The sequence below is a fragment of the Colius striatus genome, chromosome 7 (assembly GCF_028858725.1).
Source record: "Colius striatus isolate bColStr4 chromosome 7, bColStr4.1.hap1, whole genome shotgun sequence".
In the NCBI taxonomy this organism is placed as follows: Eukaryota; Metazoa; Chordata; class Aves; order Coliiformes; family Coliidae; genus Colius; species Colius striatus.
In genome coordinates this window covers 14,680,243-14,693,142 of record NC_084765.1, presented here as the reverse complement: position 1 = coordinate 14,693,142, position 12,900 = coordinate 14,680,243, and the positions used below count along the sequence as shown (strand labels likewise).

The following is a 12,900-nucleotide window of genomic DNA, read 5'->3' as shown; positions in this document are numbered from 1 at the left end:
GCACTAGCTTCTGATCATGGGTTTGTATGTTTTATACTAATACTCCGATCTTCCCTGCCTGTGACAATTTCATTCAGAACTGTGTATGTTTATGTGAGGACTGACTGACCCTCACATTCTTGCAGGTCTCGTGTGTTTCTTTCTGCTGCAAGGGGTGAGTGTTGAGGCGGTGTCCCAGGTCCTGACCCCAGCGGGTGCCCTCCCCACCATCCCTAGGGCTCGGTCAGCGCCACAGCACCTAGTGCTTGGGCTTTTGAGGAGCATTTCGTGAAAGGAGCAGCCGGGCTGGAGCTGCCAGTGAAGTGCAGGTAGCCGCGGCTCCGGATGAAGGCCATCACGATGGCAGCTGTTTCAGTCACCTATCCCCAACGTTCCAGAGGGCTTTGAGAGGGTCAAGACGCCCTTCCCATCCCTGACAGGGACGCTGTCAGGCAAAACCAGGGCGGTAAGGGCCACCCCCCCCATCAGAACCACCGGGACACGACGGCAGCAGCTCGGGGTGAGGCGGGGCCCCGCCGGAGCCCGCCCCCGCCCCGCCCCTTCCTCCCCGGCCTGTGGCGCGGCGGGAAGGGTTGGGGGCTGCCGGCCCCATGGAGCTTGCGCTCTTCGCTTGGGTAAGTGGGCGGTGGGCGAGGCGCGCTGAGGGGGGCCGCGGCCGCGAGATGGCGGCTCAGCCCGCGGAGCTCCGCGGCCAGCGGTAGCCGGGCCCGTGTGCGCTGCCGCTGGCACTGGCCTCGCTTCCCAGGGGAAGGGCCGGCCGAGGGTCCCTCTCGCCGAACGCCAAACAAACAAATACGGTAGTAAAGTTGTGGCGAGTCACCCTCATCGCGGTATCGGCTTTTCGCGCTTGGCGAGGCAGCGGCGCCGCCGAAGGTGTGCGCGGTGCCGCGGCTGCCCCCGCCGCTGGGGCCGCGCCGTGCCCTGGCCTGTCTCCTGCGGCGCCCCACGCGCGGGCAGCTGTCGGCCCGGCCCGGCCCTGCTGCGGGCTGACCTGCTCCGCACCCGCGCATGGATGCCTTTCACTTTAACCGTGTGGCATGGGCTGAAATCCTTAGCTCCTCGGAAGACATAAGACTTCGATGTTGTGCTTTCTTTATTTTGTTTGTTTACTTATTTTTGTGGTTCATCAGAACCTTGGTTTTACCTGATGAGAAAAGGAGGGCTGAGAGCTGCTAAATGTGTATCTCTTTTTCCTTATTAGTTGTGGAGGAATGGTTGAGGGAGCATGGACATGGATCCTGGGGTATAATGCGAGGCCCGTTGGGGCAAGGCAGCCTGGGCTCTAGTTACATGGATTTGGTGCATGATCAAGACCAGAGTCAGAGTCATGATTAAAGTAGTTGCTGGCACGTAGACAGCAGGCCGCGTTCTGTTCCCTCAACATCAGGCTGTCCTTGACTAACAGCGGTAAACAACTTTGAGGAGGCAGGATGTGAAAAATGAGGAAGCTGGCTTATCACAGAAACCGCAAGTAGGATGAACATGAAAATGTGACCGTTTGTTGAATGACCTATCAGCTGCTGTTGCTGGGCTAGCTTGGAGCCTGTATTGTATATAAGTTAAAGCCTGTTTGTAATAAAGTGAAGATTTCTGATATCACTCACATTGAGTAGAACTGGATTTCTTCCCACCCAGCTGAGAGTCGGATCCCAGGCTAAGAGCTGCAACCTTCGCGGCAAGTGGCGCCCGAACAGGGACCTCACTGGGTGTTGTTGGGTAAATTGCCTGCCTGCGGGGAGCTGAGACTCGAAAAACCAGAGGTAGGGGTAGTTGTTGGAGATGGAAGCCTAACCGATCCGAGACAGAGGTTACTGTACCCGGAGGAGTGACTATGGAATAGTGAATCGACTCTGATGTGGTAGGACGTGGAGTGCGGTGAGACGCAGAGTATGATGAGACACGGAGCCGGCCGGCAACATGGATAAGGAGGTAGCACTCTCACTTTTACGTTGCTTTTTAGAAAAGTGGGGGGTGGACTTTAAATTGACTGATTTGTCTGGTCTACTTGCATACGGTGGTTGCAAAGGCTTTTTTAAGGATCCTGAGAAATATTTTGATGAGGGGGAGTGGAGAGCATATGGGACTTGTCTTTGGAACTTGGTTATAGATGAAGACAAAACTGCTTGGAAACTGATGAAACCGTGGAGAGAGGTCATTAACTGCCTGAAGAGGTATAAGATGGAAAAGGATTTGGCCACTGGTGTAACTCAGCCGCTTGATATGCCTGAGACTGTGGCCGAGCCGACAGCTGGACTGCTTGGTATCGGGACTAATTATGTCTCACCTCCCTTTTCTGGTGAACCTGTTGTGGTTCGTGGACCAACAACTGCGGCCACAGTTTCAGCAGCCTCTACTTCTGAACCAGTCCCTGGTTCGTTTAGTACTCCAACCGCCCCTCCTGATCTGACCTCCAGTTCAACCACTCCCTCTACACTAGTGGGAAATAGTGCGGGAGCAAGAACAGAATCCATTGAGAATGAAGAATGGCCTGATCCCCCAGCTCCATGTGTTCCTCCAAAGGAAAAGAGTGGAACCCAAAAGACTACCCAAGTGCGCTATTGTAGCGTAGATTGGCGACGTGTAGCTGAGCAGGCTAGTGGAGAGGGGGATTATGAAGCCGCTGCTACCTTGGCGGGTCCATCTTTGAATATGAGAGATGCACAAGGGAATGTGAATGGTGATTATCACCCCTTAAACTGGAAGTTACTCACCCAACTGCGAGCTACAGTTAGCGAAGGAGGTGTTCACAGTGAACCTGCCAAGCAAATGTTGAATTATATTTGGGGCATCGGGGTATTACTCCCAGAGGATATAAAAACCATAATGAAACTGATACTTACTCAGTCTCAGCAGCTATTATGGCAGGCTTATTGGCAACAGCAATGTGACGCCAGTCAGGCTGTGCCCAGACAACAAAATGATCCTCTCTTTGGGGTCATTTCGGCGCAGTTGATGGGAACAGGGCCTTTTGCTACTGTAGAAATGCATCTGGGACCCGAGGTAAATGGAGAAAGTATGCGAACTGCCCGTCTCGCTTTAGATCATGTACGTGAGTCCACTCCCATGCCCTCTTATATGAGTATACGACAAGGAAGGAGCGAGGCATTTGGACTGTTTGTAGACCGAGTGGCAGAGGCTCTAAACAAGGCTGGAGTCCCTGACTACCTTAAAGGACCACTTTTAAAGCAATGCCTCCTTGAAAATAGCAATGCACAAACTAAAGGGGTATTAATTACCTTACCAGTTGGGGCTTCAGTAGAAGATATGCTTGAACGAATGTTGTGGGTCCCTGCTGGGGATCAAGCAATGTTGGTAGAGGCATTATTGCGCATGGGAGAAAGAATAGAGAATATGGGAAAAGATTTAGCCGCAGCACAGGAAAGTACATTTGCAGCGGTGCTAGCCTTCTTGAGGTCTAACAATAAGACAAGCAAGGGAAATGAAAAGCGAGCAAAATGTTTTCGCTGTGCGAGAGAGGGCCACTATAGGAGAGATTGTAGAGCTAAAGTATGGTGTGAGAATTGTCAAACTGGTTCTCATGCGACCGGCATGTGTCAATCGGGAAACAGATGAATGAGCGCGGCGGGCCGTCGTGCAACGATGACAGTAGCCGCTCCAGCACAATATGTTCACTAAACATTCCAGCCTGCAGCCCAGCAACCAAGGGGAGCCTTGGACTCAACCTGGTCACAGCAGTAGATACTACGCTCATTACACGAGAGCCAGTTAAAATATCGTCCACTCTGACAGGACCATTATGATGTGACGGGGGCCCCTGTGGCGCCTTGCTTTTAGGATGATCTTCGTCAGCTATTAATGGCCTTTTGATAGTGCCCAGAGTGATAGATGCGGACTATACTGGTGTAATACAAATTGTGGCTTATACACTGTTCCTTCCAGTACATATTCCAAAAGGCAGTCGTATTGCCCAGCTTGTGCCTGTGCCTCACCTTTTAGCAGATGCTGCAGCGGAGGCACCATGGAGAGGGAATAAAGGATTCGGGTCCTCTGGTGGACTTGCGCTATTAGCATTGCCTATGAATTGACGCCTGATAGCTACGGTGACTTTTAGCGATCAGACAGATTCAGTTGTCTTGTAAGCTTTATTGGATACTGGTGCAGACATTACTATTGTGTCATGAGACAAATGGCCCTGATCCTGGCCTTTACAGCCATCTGTTAGGGGGATAGAAGGTGTCGGCGGCACCTCTCCGGTTATGCGTAGCATTGATAGGATTTTGATTACCCTCGACTGCCAAACAGCGGCACTGTTTGTCACAGTAATGCCATTACCACCAGGAGTGGATCGGTCGAGACTACCTTAGCCAGATTGGGGCAGTCCTAACAACAGAACATTGGCCTTTTTATCTTTGGCACTGCTGGACTGTGGTCTTTCCCAATCTGGCTGACGTGGCATTCTGACGCACCCGTCTGGATTGAGCAGTGGCCCCTAAAAGGAGAAAGACTACATCAGGCCAACCTCCTGGTACAAGAACAACTTCAATTGGGCCATATTAGACTGTCTACGAGCCCTTGGAATACTCCTATCTTTGTCATACCTAAGAAGTCAGGGAATTTCCGCTTGTTGCATGATCTGCGAGCCATCAATGATCAGATGCAGGACGTGGGGGCCCTACAACCTGGCTTGCCGAATCCAGCGATGTTGCCTGAAAATTGGACTATCTTAATAGTAGATTTGAAGGACTGTTTTTCTCAGTTGCGTTGCACCCGGATGATTATCAGCGGTTTGCGTTTACGATACCGGCAGTGAATAGAGAGGGTCCAGCGCAAAGATATGAGTGGACCGTGTTGCCGCAAGGGATGAAAATTAGTCCAACACTTTGTCAACTGTATGTAGATAATGCCCTGCGACCTATTCAGCGTAAGTGGCCCCATGCATTTGTGTATCATTATGTGGATGATATCCTCATTGCTCAGGAGGAAGCATTTACTGTAGACCAAGAGAGAGATCTAGAAGCCATATTACAAAGACAGGGACTGACTATCGCTCCTGAAAAGGTACAAAGACGGCCAACATGGCAGTATTTGGGCTGACGTATTACGGAGGCCCACATTAGGCCGCAAAAGCTCCATATTCATACCAGCATAAAAACTGTAAATGATGCACAAAAATTAATGGGGGATTTGCAATGGCTGTGCCCTGTTGTTGGAATCACTAATGACATGCTGGAACTGCTGCGCCCTTTATTGAGGGGAACAGACCCGTCGGCAACAGTACAGCCGACAGCAGAGCAACTGCAAATGATCGCTAAAATTTCTGACCTCACTGCCACTCGGCAAGTCAACCATCGTGATCCAGATTGCCCCGTTGATTTGATCATTTTGCTGGGCAAGGAACAGTTTCTTGGTGCACTGACACAGTGCAAAAAACAAAAGGGGGAGCCAGTAGTCCTGGAATGGCTTTTCACCACGTTACAACCAAAGTGGACAATTGAACAAAAAACTATGGGCTTGGCAATGCTTATTAGAAAGGGACACACTCGGATCTTACAAGTGAGCGGCCAAGAGCCAGGAACGATGTATGTGCCTATAGCAAAGAAAGATCTGGAATGGATCATGGCAACATCTGAACCCCTACAGCTTAGCTTATTGTCATCTGCCCAAAAGTTAAACATACAGTCTTTAAAATTTAAGGTATTGGCATGGATGACACAACAGCAGTGGATTACTCATCCTAAGTTAAGTGAGCAACCTTTGTCAAATGCCGTTATGGCATACACAGACGCAGGAAAGAGATCTCGATGGGCTGCAATAGTTTGGGAAGAGGCAGGACAATGGAAACACCAGCTATTACATGCCACGGAAATGGACTCTTTACAGACTTTAGAACTTTTTTTGGTTTTCTGGGCTCTTGAAACATGGTGGTGTAAACCATTGAATATTGTAACTGACTCTTTTTATGTTGCAGGAATTACTCAGCGGATAGAAGATGCTCGCATTAAAGATGTGTGCAACTGACGCCTTTTTGACCTATGTAGGGCCATGCAGGCTGCTATCTGGCAGCGCACATCTCCATATTGTGTGATACACATCAGAAGTCATAAGTATGACATTGGTTTACGAGCAGGAAATGGTAGGGCAGACAGGTTGGTAGCTTTGGGAGTGCCTGTAAATAAATTTAATCAGGCAAGAGAAGCCCATGCCACCTTTCATCAAAATGTCAGAGGCCTAAAAAGAAGTTTTGGCATTTCAATAGAGGATGCTCAAGCAATAGTGAGGGCTTGCCCACAGTGTAGCCACCACGGCCCAGGGTTAGGCCTATGGGTCAACCCCAGGGGTCTGGGACCATTAGAGTTGTGGCAAATGGACCTCACTCACATTTCTGAATTTCGAAGGCTTAAGTATGTACATGTAACTGTGGATACATTCAGTAAGTATATGTGGGCAACGGCTCAGGCAGGAGAAAGGGCAATGCGTGTAATCTGGCATGTCACTGCATGTTTTGCTGTTATGGGGGTGCCAGGCACCATTAAAACTGATAACGGCCCTGCATATGTTAGTCAACGGGTGAAAAAGTTTTGGGGAGTGAAGCACATTACAGGGATACCACACTCACCGACAGGACAGGCTGTAGTGGAACGAGCTCATCAAGTATTAAAATCATATTTAAGTAAGACATCTGACATACAGGACCCACAGGAATGGTTGTCTAAGGTATTGTTTACTATAAATCATTTATGTATCTTTGGGGAGGAAAAAGAACTTCCAGCTCGACTACATCAAGGAATAGTGGAAACATCCAAATAACAGCCGGCAGTGTGGGTAACCTACAGAGATCCGCGAACAGGTATATGGCAGGGTCCAGCTGAAGTGCAGTATTTAGGCCGGGGTTATATGTCTGTGCTTACACCTACAGGTCCAATATGCCTTCCTGCGAAATGGACTAAAGTGGCTGTTACTCATAGTCTAATAGTCCTAGTGGTGACAGTTCACGCATCGCCATTGAAGCAGGTGAATCCACATCAGAACATGTGGGTCACATGGGCGAATCAGACAGGTCAAGTTGATTTCTGCCTGAGTCTTCAGTCAGTGACTGATACGTTTCGCACCTGCCTGGTTGGGATACCAGATTTTGATCCTCGTGACTTCCAGAAATATGTCAACGGGAGTGCCTCCTGTTCCAGCAATGTGACATCGGACTGTGCTGTGGACCTGCTGAGTCGACTCAAGGTCCCTCTTCCCTGGGACCCACAAGAGCTGGAGTTTCTGGGGACCCAAGCAATCAGAAACATCACGAATGGGAATTGGACTCGTACTTGTTTTAGCTTTGGGACTAAGTATCAAGGATTAAGAGGAATGGAGCAATATAAAGATATGGTTAAGCAGTGGACTGACGTATCCCCCGAAGGCACATATAGTTGATTTGTAGATCCACAAGGAGGATATTGTGGGTTAGCCATAGGACGATTTGGTGGGGCTTGGATGGCCAATTTGTCTGAATTGATATATGGAGGGAGTAGCACTGGCTGGGAACGCGGGACCCCCCCAGGTTAAAGGTTAAAAAGGCTAAAGCCCTTCCCAATAACACCGTTTTAATATGTGGGGATCGAGCATGGCAGGGAATCCCGGCTAACCCAATTGGAGGGCCATGCTATTTAGGGAAACTGACTTTGTTTGCTCCTCAGCAGCAGGAATGGTTAAAGATTAACAGGTTGTAGAAAACAAGGAACACCACAACTTAGGATTGTGATGGTAAAGTACAATTGTGGTCCATTACGGTGAATGTATTTGCCTCAACATTCGTCGCTGGGTTGGCCGCAGCCCAAGCCTTACGGCAGTTAGAAAAGTTAGAGTGTTGGTTGGAGCAGCAAGATAATGTTACTGCTGATGTTATTGAAAAATTGTTGGCAGACCAGAAAAGCCTTAGACATACCCTATTGCAAAATCATGCAGCTATTGACTTTTTGTTATTGGCACAAGGGCACGGGTGTCAAGGCTTTGAAGGCATGTATTATTTTAATCTTTCTGATCATAATCTATTCACAAAGCTTTGACATATTTAAAGGCTCATGCTAAGAATATTACGGTGGGTTATCACCCTTTTGATGATTGGCTTCAATCAGCCTTTGGGGGGTTGTCACCTTGGTTGACTATGTTAATCAAAGAAGAGTGTTGATTATTTTGCTTTTGCTTATAATGTTTAAAATAATATACAGTTGTATTATGAAGGCAATGCATAAATTGACTGCCTCAGTCTTGATCGTGCAAAAACAAAACGGGGGAATTGTGGAGGAATGGTTGAGGGAGCATAGACGTGGATCCTGGGGTATAATGCGAGGCCTGTTGGGGCAAGGCAGCCTGGGCTCTAGTTATATGGATTTGGTGCACGATCAAGACCAGAGTCAGAGTCATGATTAAAGTAGTTGCTGGCACGTAGACAGCAGGCCGCGTTCTGTTCCCTCAACATCAGGCTGTCCTTGACTAACAGCGGTAAACAACTTTGAGGAGGCAGGATGTGAAAAATGAGGAAGCTTGCTTATCACAGAAACCGCAAGTAGGATGAACATGAAAATGTGACCGTTTGTTGAATGACCTATCAGCTGCTGTTGCTGGGCTAGCTTGGAGCCTGTATTGTATATAAGTTAAAGCCTGTTTGTAATAAAGTGAAGATTTCTGATATCACTCACATTGAGTAGAACTGGATTTCTTCCCACCCAGCTGAGAGTCGGATCCCAGGCTAAGAGCTGCAACCTTCGTGGCAATTAGTCATGTTTAGTAACAACCCATCAGTGTTCAAAGGGTAAATGAAGGTATGTTGGCCTTAGGACAACATGTGTGTGGCTTTTGGTTCCTCAGGCAGCTGTTTTCTCTCTGCACCTTATCTCAGCTTGCCTGGTTTTGAGGGCTTGAAAATTCACTCCCAGTTACAGACTGCAATGAGACCTTGTGACATGCTTTCTAAAGAGAATTGCATCTGTTAAGTAGTGACACGCTCTAAAACTGTCTACCCCTAGTAGCAACTGTGAGACAGGCTGATCTGCCTGTTGAACTGCAATCCTGGTATCTCCACCTGTAACTATGGGTTGAGGAGAGCAGCCTGATACTTTTGTCTAAGATGTTGTTTCTGTAGGTGCAAAACATCTATTGCTAAGTATGTGCTAGATACACCAGATGCTGCATCTTGGGTGGAGGAGTGTGTGTGTGTGCGCAAATGGAAGGCTGACAAGCAGGGGGACACAGGTGGAGTAGGGCAAGTGCCCCCTGGGAATCACCAGGTGGGAGCAGTGCAGGTGTTGAGTATTGCTGTTACTGCAGTGCATGGGAATGAATCTGTTCCTGTGAATGATGGTTGCTGTTCAGACTATTGGACATTGAATAGAGCTTAAACAGGCTAAGAAATTCCCTGGCATATTACCGTGTCGTCAATGGTCAATTTCTATGATTGGTCCAGGGACTATAGTTTTGTACTTGCAAGTTTATAATAATTGGTTTATTTTAATTTTCACCACTTTAAAAGACATAGTAAATGAACAGTAGTTGTTTCTGCTCTACTTGTTTTGTTTTCAGAACAAGGTAGCATGTCTTTCTGATCTTGTTCTGGAGGTGGACTACCAGAAAGCGCTGGCATGAATAAGATCTTAACGACGAGTGGGAATCATTAACATTTAAATTAAACAGGTGGCAATCATCCTGATAATGAAGCTTTCCTCCTCAGAAACTGTTAGCCTGCAGTTAAAAGTCTTACCGGGATATATTTCAATAGGTTTCTCAAAATACTGAGGCAGTCTTGGTCTGTAATTGTGAGGATCCTGTGTGTCCTGTGTAAGAATAAAGATTGCCATTTTAGGGGATTTTCATAAACCAGTAGTGGCAGGGTAACCTATGACATGTCCCTGGTAAGCTTATTTGCTCTTATGAGCAGATGTGTATATTTTTAAATTGTATTTTGGTTTTTTAACTGTGTTGTTTTTCTGTGTGTATTTGAAGGGTGCAAACAGCTATGGACAACTCGGTCTTGGTCATAGAGAGGATGTGCTGGTACCTCAGGCACTGAAAGCTGTTTCCTGCACATGTCAAGACATTAAAAGCATTACTGGAGGAGGGGGACATTCTGCAGTTATCACTGGTAAAAACATTGCACTTGCAAGGAGTGTGTGACTTCTAAAACCGTTTTGGGTTTGTTTTTTTTTTCCTGTTTCCCTGTTGATTTGGTGCTGCCACCTGTCTGCAGCTTCTCTTGCCGAGCAAGTACAATTCTTACTTGCAAAACAGATACTTCCTATGCTAATTAACTCAGGTGATTTCCCTTTTTCTTAGCTTGTATGGTTACTTCATGTTTATATGAGAACTGTTTCTTAACTGGTTGCATATAGCAGACAGTTTTTCTTTGTGGAGGGATGGGAAGGAGGAGTCTGTGGAAAAGAAGGGAAAAATACAGATATGAATGATAAAAAAGTTCATCATACATCTTGATGAGAGGTGCCTGACTTACTCTAGGGATTGTCTCCCATGACAAACCTAACTCTCCATAGAATACTTGCTCACAGATATTTCTAATGCATCAAGAATAACTGTTTCTTTTTGCTTGGTTGTAGTGCTTAAAATGGCACATAATCACTGTCCTTGTTTGTCACAGGATCTTGTGAATGTATTCTTGTCTTTTTAGACTGTGAAGTGGACCACGGTCGTTGTTTTTTTTTTCTGTTCCAGGGGCAGGAGAACTCTTTGTATGTGGCCATAACAAAGATGGACAGTTGGGATTGAACCACACGGATGATGTACAACATTTCACTTTGTGTGCTGCCCTGTCTGGCTTTTATGTAAAACAAGTTACCTGTGGCTGGGATTTTACAATCATATTAGTAGGTAAATCTATCTAAGAAATGTCTTGATGTAGTGAACATGTCACAAGTTCCATGTTGCTGTTGCTTGTGTGATGCACAGTCGCTCACAGTTTTTATGCTATTTGCCATGCAAAATAAGTTACTTCATGTTCCCTGTATCCCAGTGAACTTCAGATCTTTACCTGAACATGGTATGTAAGATCAGAAGCCTATGGCTTCAGGGGCTTTTGGAATGGGACGTTAGGTCCTTTTTTAAGCTACTCGACTGTGATATTTTCCTTGTTAGAATGTTTCAGTGCTTTGCTTTTGCATGGGAATTTACTGATTGGGCTCTAATACTTCATTTTGCAGGATCTGGCCTAGTTCTGTCCTGTGGGTCTAATTCTTTTGGACAATTAGGAGTTCCTCAAATTTCAGGTCCGTGCCTGATTCCACAAAAGATTGAGGTAAAGATTTAAAAGGAATTGTGGTTTGGAGCTTTGTACTTCTCTTGCTTCCAGCAATTTACAAAGATTGTCTGACCTCAGTGGGCTTTAAGCCAGACTCTTTAACTACTTTTTTTTTTATAGAGCCTATCTCTTACAGTAAATTTGCAAAATAAAGGACCAAAGATAGTGAGTGACCCAGAAATGAGAAGTTAAGACTGTTTACCATGTTGAATGAAGAAGTTGCCCACTTCTAACAGAAACTCTAGGGGTTATAGCATTTCATACTCTATTTTGATAACATCTGTAGAATGAATCTATTGCTCAGATGATATAAAGTGATACTAAAGGTAGTGAAACTGTGCAAATTTACTCCAACTGAAGTTTTGCCTCACGGTATTAGATATGTTTTGCTATGTGAAGAGTATGTGTCTTTACTCCACCTTGTTGGAGGTTTGTGCTCTATAGTTCAAACCAAACCAATGGTAATCCACCCCTGAAAAAAACACTATCTGGTGGCATTCAACAAAGTTAGGCATGGTAATTCTTTTCGTCTATTGCTCTTGTGCTTCTTGTGCAACAGTTCTGTTTAAGTATGTCTTGATTTTTTGAGTGTATTTATAACTGTCAGGGTTTCTTCCCACAAAATGAGGACTGTAGTATTATTTCTTGACAGTAAAACCAAATAAAAATAAGCTTGATCACCCCCAAAAATAATAATAGTGTGAGAAAGGATGTAGTTGCAGAAAAACTAGACCTGAGAGAATAAACTTGAATTTTGTCACTTCTGAGATTAAAACGATTTTTACTTTTGCATGTAAAGGAGTAAACAAGTTTATTGTCTCACTTCTTATCTAACCTCTGTTATTTATCAGACAAGGTATTTCTGTTTCCAAGAAAATAGAATGAAAAGTTAATAACAATTCTCTTTTGTCCAGTACCTTCAATTGTAAATGGTAAGGGCTGGGCTCTGACTTGTGGTGTTCCTGTAAGTCATGTGGAAGTCTATGGTGGTATTTGTTGGTGAGATGTTGCTCAGTTTGAGTGAGGAGCTTGGAATAGCTCCGAATTCATTGCTTTGAAATGTTTTGACTAGTAGGTACTGAGACTTCTGTAACATTAGAAAAGCTTTCCTGTTGCTGACTATAAGCCTAATAGGTTAAATAAATTTCTCACAGGAATTCTAATTCCTTATTTGCATTGTAGTTTCTTATTAGGAGAACACTAATGAAACCTTCTTCCATCCATGTGACCTCTCATGTCTAACGAAAGCAGTAACTTCAGAGCAGGAAGGATTCTTGAATAAAGAAAGTTACTCTCATGGCTCATACAAAATACTCCTTTTATTGTTTTTTTTTCAATAAAGGAGGAGGAGGACAGCTGACTCCCTATGTAACCCCTAGTGAACAGGGTTTACCTCTCCTCACGTTTCTTGTATCCTTGATGATTCTTGGCAGCATCATTGCAGAACAGTGCCTTGAAAATGGTAGTATTATCAGTGCTAATCTGGATTATTCTTCTCCCTGACCATGTAGATTATTCATTCATCTGGAATATTTTCTCTTTTGGTTTATATCCTGTTAAATGCTTGGACTTGATGCCACTTGTTTTAAATAGTGTTGCATCTGTGAGAAGAATAATAAATCTGCAAAGTACTCAGAAGTGGAGAA

General features: G+C 45.6%; 1 protein-coding gene across 7 annotated transcripts in view; it reads left to right on the top strand.

The window, feature by feature from the left end:
• Positions 1–533: 533 nt before the first annotated feature.
• The window catches only part of SERGEF (secretion regulating guanine nucleotide exchange factor), a 158,251-nt gene continuing 145,884 nt past the window's right edge, over positions 534–12,900 (top strand). For 5 of the 7 annotated variants that reach the window (XM_061999150.1, XM_061999154.1, XM_061999155.1 and 2 more), the window contains exons 1-4: positions 538–614; positions 9,949–10,087; positions 10,672–10,827; positions 11,157–11,251. In XM_061999150.1, the coding sequence (XP_061855134.1) occupies positions 591–614; positions 9,949–10,087; positions 10,672–10,827; positions 11,157–11,251 (414 nt within the window). In that variant the 5' untranslated portion in view covers positions 538–590. Of the gene's footprint in view, positions 615–1,613; positions 1,930–9,948; positions 10,088–10,671; positions 10,828–11,156; positions 11,252–12,900 lie in introns of all 7 variants that reach the window. The other 2 variants (XM_061999151.1, XM_061999152.1) reach the window with 2 other exon arrangements.